General features: G+C 40.6%; 2 protein-coding genes across 7 annotated transcripts; one reads left to right on the top strand and one right to left on the bottom strand.

The window, feature by feature from the left end:
* The first annotated feature begins 44 nt into the window (after nucleotides 1-44).
* Nucleotides 45-12,788, top strand: LOC144057354 (cell adhesion molecule CEACAM5). 4 transcript variants are annotated; one of them, XM_077574823.1, is made up of 19 exons: nucleotides 45-149; nucleotides 218-262; nucleotides 1,113-1,178; nucleotides 1,294-1,359; nucleotides 3,672-3,965; nucleotides 4,045-4,317; nucleotides 4,404-4,691; nucleotides 5,547-5,810; nucleotides 6,785-7,075; nucleotides 7,747-8,010; nucleotides 8,977-9,267; nucleotides 9,537-9,812; nucleotides 9,912-10,026; nucleotides 10,905-11,062; nucleotides 11,140-11,241; nucleotides 11,480-11,548; nucleotides 11,684-11,743; nucleotides 11,832-11,900; nucleotides 11,977-12,788. In XM_077574823.1, exons 1-19 carry the CDS (start codon nucleotides 119-121, stop codon nucleotides 12,042-12,044), a joined length of 3,090 nt encoding a protein of 1,029 aa, XP_077430949.1. In that variant the 5' UTR covers nucleotides 45-118; the 3' UTR covers nucleotides 12,045-12,788. The 4 variants fall into 4 exon arrangements, with proteins under 4 accessions (XP_077430949.1, XP_077430957.1, XP_077430941.1 ...); XM_077574831.1 differs by having other exon boundaries at nucleotides 1,291-1,359; nucleotides 11,835-11,900; XM_077574815.1 differs by having other exon boundaries at nucleotides 1,291-1,359.
* Nucleotides 12,789-12,880: 92 nt separating this feature from the next.
* Nucleotides 12,881-16,999, bottom strand: apobec2b (apolipoprotein B mRNA editing enzyme, catalytic polypeptide-like 2b). Of its 3 annotated transcripts, XM_077574883.1 has the most exons (7): nucleotides 16,833-16,954; nucleotides 16,428-16,533; nucleotides 16,179-16,341; nucleotides 15,618-16,086; nucleotides 13,929-14,109; nucleotides 13,175-13,524; nucleotides 12,881-13,102 (listed from the first exon to the last, which is right to left on the bottom strand). In XM_077574883.1, exons 4-6 carry the CDS (start codon nucleotides 15,974-15,976, stop codon nucleotides 13,177-13,179), a joined length of 888 nt encoding a protein of 295 aa, XP_077431009.1. In that variant the 5' UTR covers nucleotides 15,977-16,086; nucleotides 16,179-16,341; nucleotides 16,428-16,533; nucleotides 16,833-16,954; the 3' UTR covers nucleotides 12,881-13,102; nucleotides 13,175-13,176. The 3 variants fall into 3 exon arrangements, with proteins under 3 accessions (XP_077431009.1, XP_077430990.1, XP_077431000.1); XM_077574864.1 differs by having other exon boundaries at nucleotides 16,428-16,999; XM_077574874.1 differs by having other exon boundaries at nucleotides 16,179-16,999.
* Nucleotides 17,000-17,513: the final 514 nt, after the last annotated feature.

Here is a 17,513-nt window from a genome sequence, read left to right as displayed (position 1 = left end):
CAGAAGTGGCCAATAGAGGAAAGCTGCTGCTCACACGCCCGTTCAGTGGGTTTCCTTTATTGAGCTTCACCGCACAGCAACTGCATCACTTTGACTGCATGTGTCGCTCAATGGAAAAATGGAGCTCATCAAGATCTTTGGTGTCATATGTAAGTCTGAGTGCATCCATCAATTCAGAGGCACGTTCAACAGCATTCATCTCCGTTTGTTTTGACAGATTTTTTTGCGCTCTGTGCGGCTATGACTGAAGATTATGATTATGGTGAGAAACTTTACTCTTTTAAATGTATGTACTACACTTGACTTAGCTTGAAGGAGTAGAGTTGCATTTCTTCTTTTTTCTTTTAATTATTCATCTTTATATTCTTATGCTTCCTAGTCAGAGGTAAAACACAGAACCAAATGAAAACAATGTTGAGGAAGTCACACAGAAAAAACATGAAGTAGTTTGCTCTCGTGCGGGTGACACTTCCTGAGGCAATTTCAGATCAGGTCTTTCCACTGTGTGTTTCTGTAATTCCATTATTTTGCCATATTTAAATATTGTTCCGCAGTCTGTGATATTATTATTCATTTACAAATGCACGTTTCAGTCGGACTAAGTCTGAGACTGCAGTGCTCATGTTGAGCGGCATTTTAGTTTATGTTCCTCTTAAACTGAATCTACGCATTCGGTGTTTAACATTTTAGCTGATGGTTAAAATGTGAGCCGATAACACATAACAAGAAAAAAAAAGTACACAACACATGATATATTTTTGAGTCATTTACAGTCTTTTCACACTCGTGAAGGTTTTTGGTGGTAAATACTACACAGTTCTAATATTTAGGATTGTTGGCCCTGACTCATACACTTTTAACGCAACTCAAATGAAACCATATTCTGATCATCTGGCATTTGACATCCTTGTTCGGGAAGAGGTAAAATTGGAACAAAAACAGTCTATTTGTCTGCGCTTTACCGATTGTGTGCCGAGCTGACTTTCTTTTGCAGTACATCATCCTGATGCCGTACAATTCGCTCCATCTAGAACTAGAACAACCATCTTCATCTTGTGACAATGTGCTTGAACTGAAAAATCTTAACTGTGTTGTCATCTCCCAACTACCAGTCACCTCCATCATGTGGATGGATTCTGTCCCAAGCAGTGAACCGCCTGAGGACCAAATGATCTATGGTGAGGAAAGGATGAAATGGTTCAATGTTGTTTATTCCATATCTACTCCAAGAAGATGTTAAAAATGTTTATAGGCGAATTGCACCAAAATGTTAATTGATGTCATCTCCAGAAGTCACCTCCATGTTCAGCAATACTTTCCCAACCAGTGAAGCGTCAACTGAGACACAAACTGTCTACGGTAAGCACGATGTGTGTGTGTGTGTGGGGGGGGTCAATTGAGTATGTGCAGCAGTATTGAACAAAAGGAACATTGTGAGGGTTACCTTTCAGACGACTACCACAATAAGTGAAATCCGCAATATACAAATATCATTATTTCAGACCTGTCAACCTCTGCCGATAACTGCCCTTATAAATGATTATGATTCCCCTTACAAACCCCAAAAAAACCTTACAAACACCGTACGACGCATGTTTACTCGCGGTAACCAGACAGTGTAATAGAAATAACAAAGGTAATTTGCATACAAAGTCTTTTATTCAATTTAAAAAGTTTACAATGCAATAAACTGCGCCTTCAGTGCTTCCTATTGTAAGCCAATGTGCATGATTTAGCAGACTTTATCTGCTCTAATGAGGGTCTCACTTGTGAGCAACAGTTGTCACTGTTCAATTTCATCTGTAATAAAGAAGTAAGAGTGTCTGTTCCCATTGTCTTTCTGTACTCTGTATGAATGGCTGAAAACCCGCTCGCTATCAGCATTACTGTGAGGAAGGCTGAGTAAAATTAGATACATCTTTCTCATCAGTGGAAAGCGATCCAGCCCCAAACCAGTTTTCATTTTGAACACATGAGGCCAAAATGTCTCTGGACGAATTGGTTGTCCATCCTGACTTTTCTGAGGGAGAAGATCATCAGGTATTAGTTGATAGTCTTCCCATTCATCTTTTAATTGTTCCTGATCAAAGTCTGGTGTAAACCTGTTTGCAAGCTTAACAATACTTGTGTAATCCAACATCTCTCTCTTTCTTGGGTCCAACACCACCAAGTCACTCAGTATTGTATTCTCAAATGGAAATTTTTGTATCATTTTAGTTACAACAGAGCACGGTGGCTGACTGGTTAGCACGTCCGCCTCCCAGTGCAGAGGACGTGAGATCGAGGCCGGGCTTCGGCCTTCCTGGGTGGAGTTTGCATGTTCTCCCCGTGCTTGCGTGGGTTTTCACCGGGTACTCTGGTTTCCTCCCACATTCCAAAGACATGCATGGCAGGTTAATTGAACACTCCAAATTGTCCATAGGTGTGATTGTGAGTATGGTTGTTCGTCTCTGTGTGCCCTGCGATTGCAGGCATCTGTTTGTATAATCAACTGCCAGCAGGCTTAGGGTGTATTTAAATTAAATACACCCTAAGCGTGCTTTCATAGCATTTACAGCACGTACTGTAACAATCTGTAGTATGGCACCGCACCACAAGGTGGCGCCTCCTTGTTTTTGTTATGCCACTTTTTCGTTTGACCATCAGTGTATTTATTTATTTATGAATAAAGTCAACCTGTGGACTTCCAGTCCATTTGTTTGCGTTACAGACAGTAGATTGTTTTTAAATAAAACAAGCACTTTTAAACACGTATAATAATAAAAGAAAGCAAGAGTAATGGATAACACAAAAGCATTGTAGAATCAGTCCCCCGATCCTGATGTCTTTACAGTAAACAAATTCCGTTTTATCCAGACTAACAAACTTATCATCTTGCATTATACACCGGTAATCATGCCCAAAGATATACATTTTAAAATGAATGTACATTATAAAATGAACAGCCGCCATGTTCTGTAGGGCTAAAAAGCAAATTAACATCGACACACGGCGGCCATTTTGGGACAGATTTCTCAACTCTCCTAAATTCTCAAACGATTTTCAAACAGCTTGCTTTGTCAGGTAAAAGTAGCGTGTACACAACTGTGCCACATTTTTCAAACAAAAAAACATTCATTTTAAAACATAGCCACGTTAATAGATTTATAATAAACCAATCTGATTGCGAATTATGAGGATTTAAGTGAGTAAATTATCCACCTTACTTCCGACTACAGCACAGCGCACCAGAGCAGTCCCTTGTCCTTGTCCCTTGTCCTTTAGACACATTTACATTGTGCCATACTAAATAGTGTCCCACCATCTAGTAAAACTACACCCAAAATCCAATGGGAGAGAGAACAAAATTGTACAAAAAAAATCGCTGGTCGCTCCTCTTAACTCACTGCACTAGTTTTGCACAATACACTTTGTAAATAGACACATAGGGCACATAACACACACTTTGGGGGGTGGGGTAGAGTGGAGACACCGTCTTCGCCCTACAACCCCCCTTCAATTTTAATGCAACCCACAACTTGGGGGGGGGGGGGGTGTATCGGTTGGGGCAAAAAACATAAAAAATCAGCAAAATAGTGAAACCACAAAACCAGTACCTGAAATGAAGGGGGGTTTACGCTGCAATTTATTATGCTATAATGTCTACTGCATATATGTTCCCACATTTCCAGAGCCTCCGGTTCCGTCACTGCACCTGCAGTCCCCTTGGAGTGATGTGTTCCCCTTTGAGAAAGCACAGTTTGGATGTGGTATCATTGACAGCTCTGAGTGGACCTTCACTTGGTATAGAAACGGTCAGCGCTTGCCTGATGCAGACCTAAACGTCTCGTCAAATACGTCCAACCAAGTAACACTAACAATCGCCGAAGCATCTCAGGCGCACTCTGGAACGTACTCTTGTAAAGCTCATCACAAAGTAAAGGGCGACTCCATCAACAGTAACCAAGTAGAACTGAAAGTTTATGGTGAGTTTCATATCACTCTATCCCTCTCTTTGTTTAAAGTGATATTCATGTTCACTTGTGATGTCTTCTTACTTGTTAGCAAACAAGCCAAAGCCAATGTTGGTGCTCAACCCGCAGTTGCAGAAAATGTTCCCTGGAGAATCTGTCACCTTCCAGTGTGTAATCGAAATATCGTCTGGATGGGACTATCTTTGGTATCATGATGACAAGGAAATCCAAGGATCTCGGAATAATAGTTATACAATAGTTTCTTTAGCGCTTTCCGACAGCGGACGATACCACTGCAAAGCCAAGAGAGGACAAAGTCCTTTTTACACAGAGCAGAGTGAAACATCAACGTTGCAGGTGTCTGGTAAGCATGACAAACTACTTCACTGCTTATTCAATACATGCCACGAATGCTTTTGGTTCTGACTGCTGTCTCTTATCGAACTTCAGAACCACCCATACCAACCATGAAGCTGCTGACTTTCTGGTTGGATGTGTTCCAAATGGAAAGCGTGGAGCTGATGTGTGACGTGGGCAGCCCTAACTGGACCTTCACCTGGCATAGAGACGGAACAGCGCTCCAAGAAGACCCCATGCTGGTCCTGAGCTTAGGGGGGTCTCTTCTTAACATTACCACGGCTTCTCTAGCCCATCAGGGAAGATATGCCTGCAAAGCGCACTTGGAGTCTAGAAGAGTCAGCTCTGCTTTCAGCAGCACCGCAAGTGTTACAGTTTATGGTAAATGACGTTTTTACACTTCTGCTGTGCACATTTCCTGGAAGATGAATTGTAAGTGTGTAGAGTGTGCTTGTCCGTTGTCATTTGCAATTTTTAGGGTTTAAATACATTTGTTAAATACAATTGTTAATCCTTGACTTTATGTAAGCTATCTGGTTGATAAGAAGAGTCAACTCTCATGAAAATATTTTGTGGTGATGCGATGTAGATTTGAAATTTTGTTTGTTCGTTTTTTTTCTCCATCTCTATGAATAAAGCACAGTAAGTAACACAGAGAAGTCTTAGCAAACGGTAACTTGGCCATCTTTTTTTTCCATTTTCCATTTTCAGTTCCAACAGGCCATGAACAAAGGAATTTAATAAAAGGATAGATAGATAGATAGATAGATAGATAGATAGATAGATAGATAGATAGATAGATAGATAGATAGATAGAAATACAGACAGACGGACAGACTGCCCTCATTGAAGAATTGGGCAGTCTTCGAATCAAAATGGCTGATTGGACAGTCTGGGTATATATATATATATATATATATACCCTATTTAAGTACGCCCCTAAGCACAGTAAACAAATTTAATTTTTTTTTATTTTACATAGATCAGTATTTTGCAACCAATGTACAAGAATAGAATCGTGTTGTCGCTGGCATTTACCGGTAATTGTTTTGATTGTCACTATACATCGTTGGCATAAATAGATGGACAAAAATGTTATTTGTACTAAAAATGTTTTAAAAAATCATAATTTTCAGAGCAATTAAGTGAAACTGGATATATAGTATTTGGGAATCACTGCTGTTGCGAGGCCTACTAATAACTGAATTGTTGATCTATTTATTGTGTTTGTCTTAGAAAATATCCCGAAACCGTCTCTGAGCAAGGCTCCTGTTTTGAACTCAATGTATGTTGGAGAAAACACCACATTCACCTGCAAAGTTCATCTGGGCTCTGACTGGGTGTACCACTGGTTCAAAGACGGAAAACAGCTTATGGCCATAAACGAAACTTTCGGAACCCAACTCAGCCCCAATGATGAAGGGACCTATTGGTGCAAAGCCACCAGAGGCCAAAGAACATCCACGGACATCAGCGACAAGATGACTCAACATGTTCTCGGTGGGTTCGGTTCAATCAGCTGAAAAATGTTATTTGCTGAGTTGAAACTATTGTGCCGCTTTTTAAAACTGAGGAAGTCTGAGTGGAACAGCATTTAGTGTGCACCTTGCTTCATTTCCTAGCTATATTTAATATAATTTTGAAACAGGATGTGGTACTACGCAAGGAGGTGCCGGAAATGAATACTGTACATTTAGGGGTGGATATTAAACTGGGGCGGGTGGCGGTGACCTGTTTCGGTAACTTGGCCATCCTTTTTCCCCATTTTACATTTTCAGTTCCAACAGGCCATGAACAAATGAATTTAATTAAAGGATAGATAGATAGATAGATAGATAGATAGATAGATAGATAGATAGATAGATAGATAGATAGATAGATAGATAGATAGATAGATAGATAGATAGATAGATAGATAGATAGTGTTGAAATTTTTATTTTATTTTATATATTTTCCTTCGCGTGTTCGTTTTCTTTCGGGCAGTGAGAATGTTGGTTATCCGAATGCAGGCTGGAGATCGGTGAACAGTTCCTTCGAAGGTTTTATTTTACAGAATATTCCGGACACAAGCGAGTTTACAGAACATAGCTGCAGCTTCTCGCAAGTGTGAAGTTAGAGCGGACTCACAACATTCTTATACTATCTTGAAGGGGCGGTACCACAACGCCCCCAGCAAACAGCCCACCTGGAGTTCAAAGGACATGAGATAAGACTTTAAACACATCATTGATTACAGACACTTGGCAGAAATTGCGACATCACTCACAAAGCCACATCCACAGATAAAAGTTCTACTGAGGAAATAAATAAATTAAAACAGTTTTGACTAAATCTGGGCAGAAGACCCTCTTCAATAGATAGATAGATAGATAGATAGATAGAAATACAGGCAGACGGACAGACTGCCCTCATTGAAGAATTGGGCAGTCTTCGAATCAAAATGGCTGATTGGACAGTCTGTGTGTCTTTTCAGAAATTCCTCTTCCGTCTTTGACGCTAAGCAGTCAGTGGTCTGACGTGTTCCCCACCGAGAGTGTGACATTCAGCTGCGCGATGGCCCCCATTTCTGGCTGGACGTATACGTGGCACAGAGACAATCAGGTGATCCCCGGGGATGACGCAGTGTCTTATGGGCCGGATGGAGCCACCCTGTCTATCGGTTCCGCTTCAACCTCTCACCGAGGACGGTACAGCTGCTCGGGGAAGCTCAAGGGCAGGTCTGTTAACAGCAACTTCACATCTGGAATGACCCTCAAGGTTTATGGTGAGTCCTCTTTTGTGTACTGTATAATGCATGCAGTAGTACTTTGATTTACTTTTTGAGTCATGAGCTGTTGCTCTGCTTTTTTTTTGCATGCATGCATGCATGCAAAAATTTTAACCATGAGTGATTTTTTTGTGCACAATTTTTTTGTGCAGCTATTTTGCCAAATAGCCTTTTACCAAACATGGAAGAAAGTGAGTGCTGAGAAGAAGCTGATGTCCACCCGATGTCTATTGACTTATAGCACAAAATCATAGAACGCAAATGTGTAATTCACCTGGAAAAGCAAACCACTTCCGCAATAAGTGAAATCCGTGATATATATTTATATATATATATATATATATATATATATACCCTATTTAAGTACGCCCCTAAGCACAGTAAACAAATTTAATTTTTTTTTATTTTACATAGATCAGTATTTTGCAACCAATGTACAAGAATAGAATCGTGTTGTCGCTGGCCTTTACCGGTAATTGTTTTGATTGTCACTATACATCGTTGGCATAAGTAGATGGACAAAAATGTTGTTTGTACTAAAAATGTTTTAAAAAATCATAATTTTCAGATCAATTAAGTGAAACTGGATATATAGTATTTGGGAATCACTGCTGTTGCGAGGCCTACTAATAACTGAATTGTTGATCTACTTATTGTGTTTGTCTTAGAAAATATCCCGAAACCGTCTCTGAGCAAGGCTCCTGTTTTGAACTCAATGTATGTTGGAGAAAACACCACATTCACCTGCAAAGTTCATCTGGGCTCTGACTGGGTGTACCACTGGTTCAAAGACGGAAAACAGCTTATGGCCATAAACGAAACTTTCGGAACCCAACTCAGCCCCAATGATGAAGGGACCTATTGGTGCAAAGCCACCAGAGGCCAAAGAACATCCACGGACATCAGCGACAAGATGACTCAACATGTTCTCGGTGGGTTCGGTTCAATCAGCTGAAAAATGTTATTTGCTGAGTTGAAACTATTGTGCCGCTTTTTAAAACTGAGGAAGTCTGAGTGGAACAGCATTTAGTGTGCACCTTGCTTCATTTCCTAGCTATATTTAATATAATTTTGAAACAGGATGTGGTACTACGCAAGGAGGTGCCGGAAATTAATACTGTACATTTAGGGGTGGATATTAAACTGGGGCGGGTGGCGGTGACCTGTTTCGGTAACTTGGCCATCTTTTTTTTCCATTTTTCATTTTCAGTTCCAACAGGCCATGAACAAAGGAATTTAATAAAAGGATAGATAGATAGATAGATAGATAGATAGATAGATAGATAGATAGATAGATAGATAGATAGATAGATAGATAGATAGATAGATAGATAGTGTTGAAATTTTTATTTTATTTTATATATTTTCCTTCGCGTGTTCGTTTTCTTTCGGGCAGTGAGAATGTTGGTTATCCGAATGCAGGCTGGAGATCGGTGAACAGTTCCTTCGAAGGTTTTATTTTACAGAATATTCCGGACACAAGCGAGTTTACAGAACATAGCTGCAGCTTCTCGCAAGTGTGAAGTTAGAGCGGACTCACAACATTCTTATACTATCTTGAAGGGGCGGTACCACAACGCCCCCTCCAAACAGCCCACCTGGAGTTCAACGGACATGAGATAAGACTTTAAACACATCATTGATTACAGACACTTGGCAGAAATTGCGACATCACTCACAAAGCCACATCCACAGATAAAAGTTCTACTGAGGAAATAAATAAATTAAAACAGTTATGACTAAATCTGGGGAGAAGACCCTCTTCAATAGATAGATAGATAGATAGATAGATAGATAGATAGATAGAAATACAGACAGACGGACAGACTGCCCTCATTGAAGAATTGGGCAGTCTTCGAATCAAAATGGCTGATTGGACAGTCTGTGTGTCTTTTCAGAAATTCCTCTTCCGTCTTTGACGCTAAGCAGTCAGTGGTCTGACGTGTTCCCCACCGAGAGTGTGACATTCAGCTGCGCGATGGCCCCCATTTCTGGCTGGACGTATACGTGGCACAGAGACAATCAGGTGATCCCCGGGGATGACGCAGTGTCTTATGGGCCGGATGGAGCCACCCTGTCTATCGGTTCCGCTTCAACCTCTCACCGAGGACGATACAGCTGCTCGGGGAAGCTCAAGGGCAGGTCTGTTAGCAGCAACTTCACATCTGGAATGACCCTTAAGGTTTATGGTGAGTCCTCTTTTTTGTACTGTATAATGCATGAAGTGGTACTTTGATTTACTTTTTGAGTCATGAGCTGTTGCTCTGCATGTTTGTTTGTTTTTTTGCATGCATGCAGAAATTTTAACAAAAGCCAAACTGTGGCAGGGTTTTTTTACTTTCTGGACCTGGATTTGACACCTCTGGTTAAGATGTGGTCATGAATGCACTCAAAGTCAAAGTAGCACTGTATTTGGAAAATTGCAAAACAACACACGCAATCATTCTTTTTTCCTTAGACAACAAACCCATCGTCAGACTGGAGCAGGACCCTGAGCACATGATCATGCACACCCGAGATTCGGTCTCGTATAGCTGTCACATTAACCAATCTTCTGGTTGGGAGTATGTGTGGTACAAAGATGGCACTCAGCTCACTGCCTCTGGGAAAAATTACACCATACGTTCTGTGGCCAAAACAAACGCTGGATCTTATAAATGTCAAGCAAGCAGAGGGAGAATGACCGGGATCTTCAACACAGAACAAAGTCAGGCTTTAAGGCTCCAATTTGAAGGTATGTACCTTGATTTTCCTTGTAATGGTCGCCGACACGTCCAGTAGAGAATGTGTTTGATTGGTAATTGGTTTATATACAGTATTTTTGTTTGCGCAGAACGACCATCAGCAAATATAATCGTCTCAACCGGATGGTCCGAGGTCTTTTCCACTGACAGTCTTGTGCTTAAGTGTGAGGTGAAAAGTAGCAAGCACATGTGGAACTACACATGGTAAGAACAAATTAAGCCAATTTCATTTGTGCTGTTTACAAAGAGGATGCTAATACACATCAACACAATCACATGACATCCAATACTCTACAAGCCGACTGGTGGGGCCGGATGGCTTTCCTACAGAGTTGTCAGGGATGTGATTTGACCAAAGTGAAATTATCTGAAAATTTAGCCGGGGGTCTGGGGGCCGCTGGCACCCAGCTAGGTCCAGGGCAGTGCCCTGGTGGGGGGACACGGGGCTCATGGGTTTTCCGTGTTTTTAAGTACTTTCAATGCACTCACATGACAAAGAAATAGACAAAACAACAGCATAAATTTTCAATGTATATTGAACTATCCCATATAAAATGGCAGTTTTAGTCAACTCAAAATCAGTCACATTCAAAAACATTGGACTGTCTTTGCTTTTAAAAACTATCACTGAGAATATCATCATATCTAACTAATGCTAAGTTAAATATATATACATAAATAATGTTGAAGAGTTCAAATTTCATGAACAAATAATTGTATCATGACCAAATGAAAAGTAACTCATATTAGAGCATACCACAAATGTCTTTGTTATAGCAGAAGATGTTATCTGTCGGAGTCATGTGCATACACAATGAACTACAAAAACAAAAAAAAACAAAAAAAAAAAACTTTTTTTGGGGGGGGGGGGGGGGGGGGGATAAAAAAAGCGGAATTCCGCGAATTAGCGGAAAAATCACATCCCTGAGTTTTAGTTCTTTTCAAGGTTTCCTTAGGTGGGACTTTCTTATTTTCCACTTCTAACTGTGTTGTGTGTTGTAACTTGTACTGGATGTCATTAGATTGTGCAAAGGGGACTAAATGTTGTGACTGGTGTGTGTAACATACCACGCATCAAACAGGTTTATGGAAGGGCAGCAGATCGTGAACTCGTCGTCTGACAAATACACCGTAACACCCCAGAATGACCCTGTCCAGAGCCAATACATTTGTCAGGGCGTTCGCAGTGGGCGACCTTCTTACTCCAAAGGCAGTGATCCTCTCGCAACTAGAAACTTATGTAAGTTTTGAATTCCAAGTTTGATGATTTTACACAAGCACTTCCTCACTTTCATTTTTGGCTTTTATTACCTCTAGTGTTAAAGAGGCGCGTGCTTCTTTCCATCTCTGGCTGTATCTTCTTTGGGATTGTTGCCGTTTTCTTCGGCTGCGTTGTTCTCAGAGTCACCAGAAAAAAAGGTGTGTGGACATTTTGAGCAGGGGTTCTCAAACTTTTTGGGACCCATGATAGCTACTGTGGGATGTTCTTCCAAGGATCTCATCTTAATCCTAACACCTATTAATCACTTATTTTTTTTATGAAAAAAATATTTTTGCCAATTATTTTGTGCCCCGTATGGACCCCAATTTGAGAGCCCCTGATTTTGAGGACTATCAAATGTGTCAACCTGAGCCTGTGTCTTTTCTAACTGTGCAGAGGCCCAAGACGAAGGGCCAGAGGAGGGCGAGCTCTTTCTCACAATGGCTCAGCTCAAGGACCGCGACGGTATGGCGACACGCGCCGCTGTCTATTTCCTCACATCGGATGACTTATTCAGAGGCTATTTTCTAAACCACATGCACGGCTTGCCTCAATCTAGGCGTTGGCACTCATGTTTAAGTTCCTCTCTCTTGCCTGCAGACGCTCCTTGTCCAATGGTTGATTACATCACAGATGCGGAACTAAACGTTCCAGCAAAAGGTACAGGGCAGATAAAAATTTAAAAAAAAGGATGTTGGGTCATTAAGCTTATTCCAATCGTCACTTATGTTTCTTCAAATTTGTACAGCAGAAGGAGCGGACATTATTTGTAGTGAAGCAACACTACTACCGTGTGTAACCTCTCAGGATGACCAAGGTAAGGTAGTTGCAGTGTATAATAATAATAATAATGGAGCTGTCCACTTACTCTTTCTGTCTCTTTATGTCTACAGTTGTGACAACAGAAAGCAGTGAAAGACCCCCAGCGGAGGAAAGTCCCATGGCTTCCTTTCAACACTGAGCCACCAAAGATGTCCGTGTTAAAGTAGTTGAAACCTGCACGCATCAGCCAAAGAAAAAGTTTGTGAAAATTAAGAATATACAGTATTGTATGATAGTGGCCACTATAGAAAAAAATAAATATTTAACTGGTGGTGCAAATGAAAAGTCAAATCTCCACTGAGACAGATTGCAAATAACTCATTCACTGCCATTGACAGCAATAGACGTCAAAAAATAATTAGAACTATTTCTATTAGTTTAACATTTTTTTCCATTTTTGTTAACAAGAGTATAAAAGCCTAGAATTTTTTGGTGTACATTTAGAACAGATATAAAATTTGTGATTAATTGTGAGTTAACTAGTGAAGTCAAATTGTAATCACCTGATGCCCCTAATTTTTAATAATCTTTTCTTTAAAATAATTTTTTTAATAACCTTTTTTTTTTTTTTTTTTAAGAAAAGATTATTAAAAATTAGGGGGGTCAGGCGATTAAATTTTTTAATTATAATTAATCGCATGACTGCACTAGTTAACTCACAATTAATCACAAATTTTATATCTGTTCTAATACAATAAAAACAATTCTAGATATTCATACCTTTTGTTAACAAAAGTGGGAAAAATGTTAAACTAATCGAAAAGGTTCAAATACATTTTTGACGTCCATATCCGTCGATGGCAGTGAATGAGATAATATTGGTTGTTTGGACTGTATTTTTGTTTTGAACTCACTTAGGTACAATTAAAATATTGTTGAACTATTACTTTGTCAGCTTCCATTCCGCACTATTTAAGCCGACCGCTGCTTAATATATGCACAATTATTCCGACAAACACCAGATTAGGCAGTTAGGACAGTTAAGACAGGAGCTGTAATTTAATGTAAATGTGACAGCAAAATGTGTTCCATGTCTGTCTGTTGTGGTATGTTGGATAATATGTGATGAATAAAACTAGAGTAAAAAAAAAAAAAAGATAATAATAATAAAGTAAAATTTTCTGTCTCCCAATGAAATCACCCCCAAAAATGTTCAAAAATATTCATTTGGCGGAGAAATCCTGTCCACACATGAATCTGTGACAGGAAGAAAAAAAATTCTTAGAAATTGAAAGACTTCAAACAATGTAAACTGATCGGCTGTCTTACATCTACTTGAGGATATCAGCCAGCTTCTCCACATAGAAGTCGTAGTTCTCCTTACAGTCCTCCCAGGGAGTAAAGCTCTGGTCCTCTTTCTCCACGTACGTTTCCCAAACATGCTGGAAGTCAGAGGGCTTCATCATCCTCAGCTTGCAGCCAGCACCCACCAGGCCCTTGAGCCCCTCCACTATCTCCGGCTCCTCGCACTCAAAGAGACGAGAGCAGAAAACACACAGACGGAGCTTCTTGCGTTGCCGGAGGATGTTGGCCAGCTTGGCTGCACAGGCCACGCAGGGACTGGACGTCACGTACCATGTGACCTCATATTCCTGGGGGGAGTTACTGTCAGGGAGAACCTTGAAAGGTAAGAGAGGCGAGAAAACTGTTTGCATTTCATGTACCACCAGTTCATTTGTGGTCCAGTTAGAAACTCACTGCGTAAACCGATTTAGCTTTCTGAGATTCGCGTAACAAAAGTCTGCGTTTACACATATTCAATGTTACAGGTGAGGATTTTGCAAGTATAGCTCGCAGGCTGATGCAAACAATTGCAAACATGTTGATTGTAGCGACAACTGCACCCTGTTCTTCAACAAATGGGTTCAAAAATCTAGTCCAGGAAGCTTTTACAGCAAGTTTTACCAGTGTGCGTAACCATTGAAACTCAAAGAACTGGTGTAACTTTGGGAACTGGCCCAGAATCGCCGTTATGATAAAAGGGACATAACCGTTAGGAACAGCTGAGGAGGGAGCACATTACTTGCTGAAAGAAAGCCTCTTCAGCATGAGCTGTGGCATGTTCATCCTCCAGATAACCTTTCAAAGGCTCGGTACTGCCTCCTGGCGTGTCCACTCTGTAGCACAGCAGGGTCTTGTTCCTGCCGGATGAATACTCCACATTCCTGAACTGAAACTTGAAGTAGAACGGGCTCATCTGCTCTCTGGTAGGAAGTAAAAAAAAAAAAAAAAAAAACGTTTTTTTTTAACATATTGCAAGCTTTTCAAATAACGGCTTAAGGTGTGCTGATAAAATTGAGGGTTTGATACATAAAGTTAAAAAAGGAGGTGGTAAGAGTTGTCACGCACTCCACTTTGGTAGAGAAGTACTGCAACAGCTGTAGGCGTCCTTAAGTAAAAGTACAGTAGGCTACAGACTGAAATGTACAAATGCAAACATATTTTAAACACCAATTATATTCAACACATTTTGTTAACTTGCCAGAATGAAAACAAACTTCTGTGCACACAACATAGTTTTTCTCTTTATTTTCATACTGCCCATACTGAGTCTTCTAGCTTGTTAGCTCTGGCTCGAGCTTGAGGTTTATGCTATCAAAAAAATGTGTTCCCATTGCTAACGTAAACAGAGTAACAAAAAAAGAGAGTAAATTGGCTAATGATAACTGGAGGGGAAAATTACACTAAATTTGCTGTTTTTAAAGATTAGGTGGAGAATGTTTGAGTACATGAAGCTTGTAGGTTTTTAGGCTGGCAGTAATCAGCGTTGGCTCTACTTTTATGCTATAAACAACAATGTGTTCCCACAAGTTTGCTAATGTTGTGAACTGAGAAACATAAAAAGTTTAATTCGCTAAAAATAAGTGAAAAATACACTTTCGTTTCATGTGTTTTTTTGGGATTGGCCTGAGAATTTTTGAATGCCAGAAGCTGGCACCAGACGCATGTTCACTAGCTAGCCGCGCTGCCTCAACTTTTATGCTATCAAAACAATGTGTTCCTACAGGTTTGCGAACTGAGAAACACAAAATGGTGGGAAAAAATACACCTTTTTTTGGGATTAGCCTGAGAATTTTTCTTTGTTTTTTTTCTCCTGAGAATTTTTTAATATCAGAAACAAGACACTTTTCTATCTGACAACATTAAACAATTCTCTTCAAAAAGGCCAAAGATTTCCAATATACAGCATGCTTCTCTAAATCTGTTGCCATTGTTGTTAAAACCCCTGGTTTACATTCATCCATATTGCTGCTGTCCCTGTTTTTTTTAAAAATGTAAAATGCTAAGATCTCAGTCTATCAACCGCATTTGACTTTACCTATCTAGTCTTTTTTTTTTTTTTACATCATGTCATGTTCAGCAAAGGTTGGGGGGAAAATAACAAGCCTATTTTGAGAGGGGAAAAAAAGTAGTAGAAATTACAGTTATCTGTTTTCAAATGTAGGGAGTAAAATAAAACAAAAATGCTCCACCTAAGTAATTGTACTGTTGTAATACTTCCCTTCTCTCAGGAATTCTGTGAATATGTCAACAAGATCATTTTCTGCAAACCCGTCTCTGTTAGTCTATGAAGAGGCAAATGAGGTATACAAATAGATCTATGCATCTGTGACTCCTTATTTATCTAGCCAGTTTCAAAATATATCCCTATTCACTGAATCTGCTTGCAAAAGAAGTACAAATACACCAGATAAGCAAGCATCTTACCCACCCTGTGACAATCTCAAAAGGCGGCAGTTCAATAGGCTCAAACTCGCCGTTTCCTTCGTTTGTCTTCACTTGCGCGCCTTCTGCTCCAGCAGCTTCCCCGTTCCTCTTGTCCTCATCCACGGCGCACGGTTCGGAGGTAGTCTCCGGCTTTTTGGCAACTTTATCCTGCTTTTTGACACCTTTGGCCTGTTCTTTCTCCTTATCATCGTTGGTTTTGTTTTCCGCCTTCTTCTCCTTTCGCTTAACACTGACCCGGCTGGTTTTGTCTGCCATGGTTTTGTAGGAGCAAGTGAGAGTGTTGGATGCAGAGGAAGAGGGGGAGAGAGAGCGGGTGCAAGTTGGGTGATAACCCAAGTGCATCAACAAAAATAGAAGCTATTGTGATCCGAGTCGTATCGTGTGCATGTCTGGCTGGGGGCAGGCTCTGTGAACTCCCTACCCCCTCTCGGCCCCCATCCAGGCTCTGGGTGCTAAAAGGGCAAGAGATAACAAGACAGCATATTGAATGACAAAGGTAGCATTAGCCGCACTGTTCAGAGAACATTTAGACACATCTACTGACCAAGACACTTTGGACAACCAACTTTGTGTTTTTGCGAAGTAAATGAATTTGTTCCAGCTTGACTGTTATCCTGTTCACGAGGTACTTGAAGCCATAGTTGGATGAGTTCAGTGTCTGAGAATTGTGCAGTCCTCACCAACTCCACCAAACAACTTTGGATGAACTAGAACAGAAGAGATACTGTGAGCTTGGCCCTCTCTTCTGGATGAATGGACAAATTGTAGAAAGTCTGTAATCACTACTCATCACCATTTACTCCCATTTTCGGATCCTGTAAATGTTAGGACCGGGTGTCCTATTGGTTATAGCGTACTCGTCTTCATAGCTTTCAAATGAGTGACGAAGTGTGCGATCCCTGAAACAAAAGATGCCCCGACCTCTACTAACAGTCAGCAACAAGCAAGTTATTAATAACCTAACTGGTCTGTTTATCCTTGTGTGTATACAGGGTTACCAAGGCTCTCTCAATACAGAACCATAACTTTTGTTTTTGGCAACTGTACTGTCCTTCAGCACTAAGCAATCAGCAATAAGCTGCCTAAGCCCCCAACCACATAAATAGAGTGCAGACAAGCATGATGCCGCTCAATGTTATAAATAGCAGAGGGAGAATGGAGGGTGGCCCAGTATGCAAGTCTGTGTAACGTACTGTACCTTCAATCCATGAAATCACGCTCTATCAATATGGTGAGTCGAGTGGGGGAGGGGAAGCATCGCCTTTCTAACTACACATGTACGTGACTCTCTGCACTGCAGATGTAATCACTTGGCATGAGGGGGAGCGAGCAGGGGGCGTTCAATTACAATTTCCTCCTGTGCTGCAGTCTCACTCTCAGCCAAGTAGTTCATTTGAGAGGCAATTACCAATAGGAGCGGGCTGGTCTAACATAAATGGATGAGCTGTCACAGTCTGGCGGGTGGAAAAAGGGGAGGGGAGACATAGACGGAGGGACGGAGAGAGACAGAGTATAAAATGCATAAACAATCCACAACACACCAATGGATTAGGCAGCAGTCAGACAAGTTGTCAACAATATCAGGAACAATGTATGAAACTACAGAGATGCCATACTGGATGAAAACTATAGTGACTAGGATCCTTATAGAACTGAACACAGAACAGCTTACACCCTTATGACACCGGCTTAGTTACAAGAACTCTAGACCTAACATCAACTTACACCATGGAACCAATGGCATGAGAATCTGATACCTGATGTACATTGGTTCTCGCGTGTTAGGTGCCATAGGTTCTTATATGGAAGTGGTCGTCGTTTTAGGATGTATTGTGCTGTAGGTTTTAAGGTGTTGTTGGTTGTAGGGTTTAAGGCAGTT

The sequence above is a fragment of the Vanacampus margaritifer genome, chromosome 1, assembly GCF_051991255.1.
Source record: "Vanacampus margaritifer isolate UIUO_Vmar chromosome 1, RoL_Vmar_1.0, whole genome shotgun sequence".
NCBI lineage: Eukaryota > Metazoa > Chordata > Actinopteri > Syngnathiformes > Syngnathidae > Vanacampus > Vanacampus margaritifer.
The sequence above is the reverse complement of the archived record's forward strand: the minus strand, read 5'-3'. Positions and strand labels throughout refer to the sequence as shown.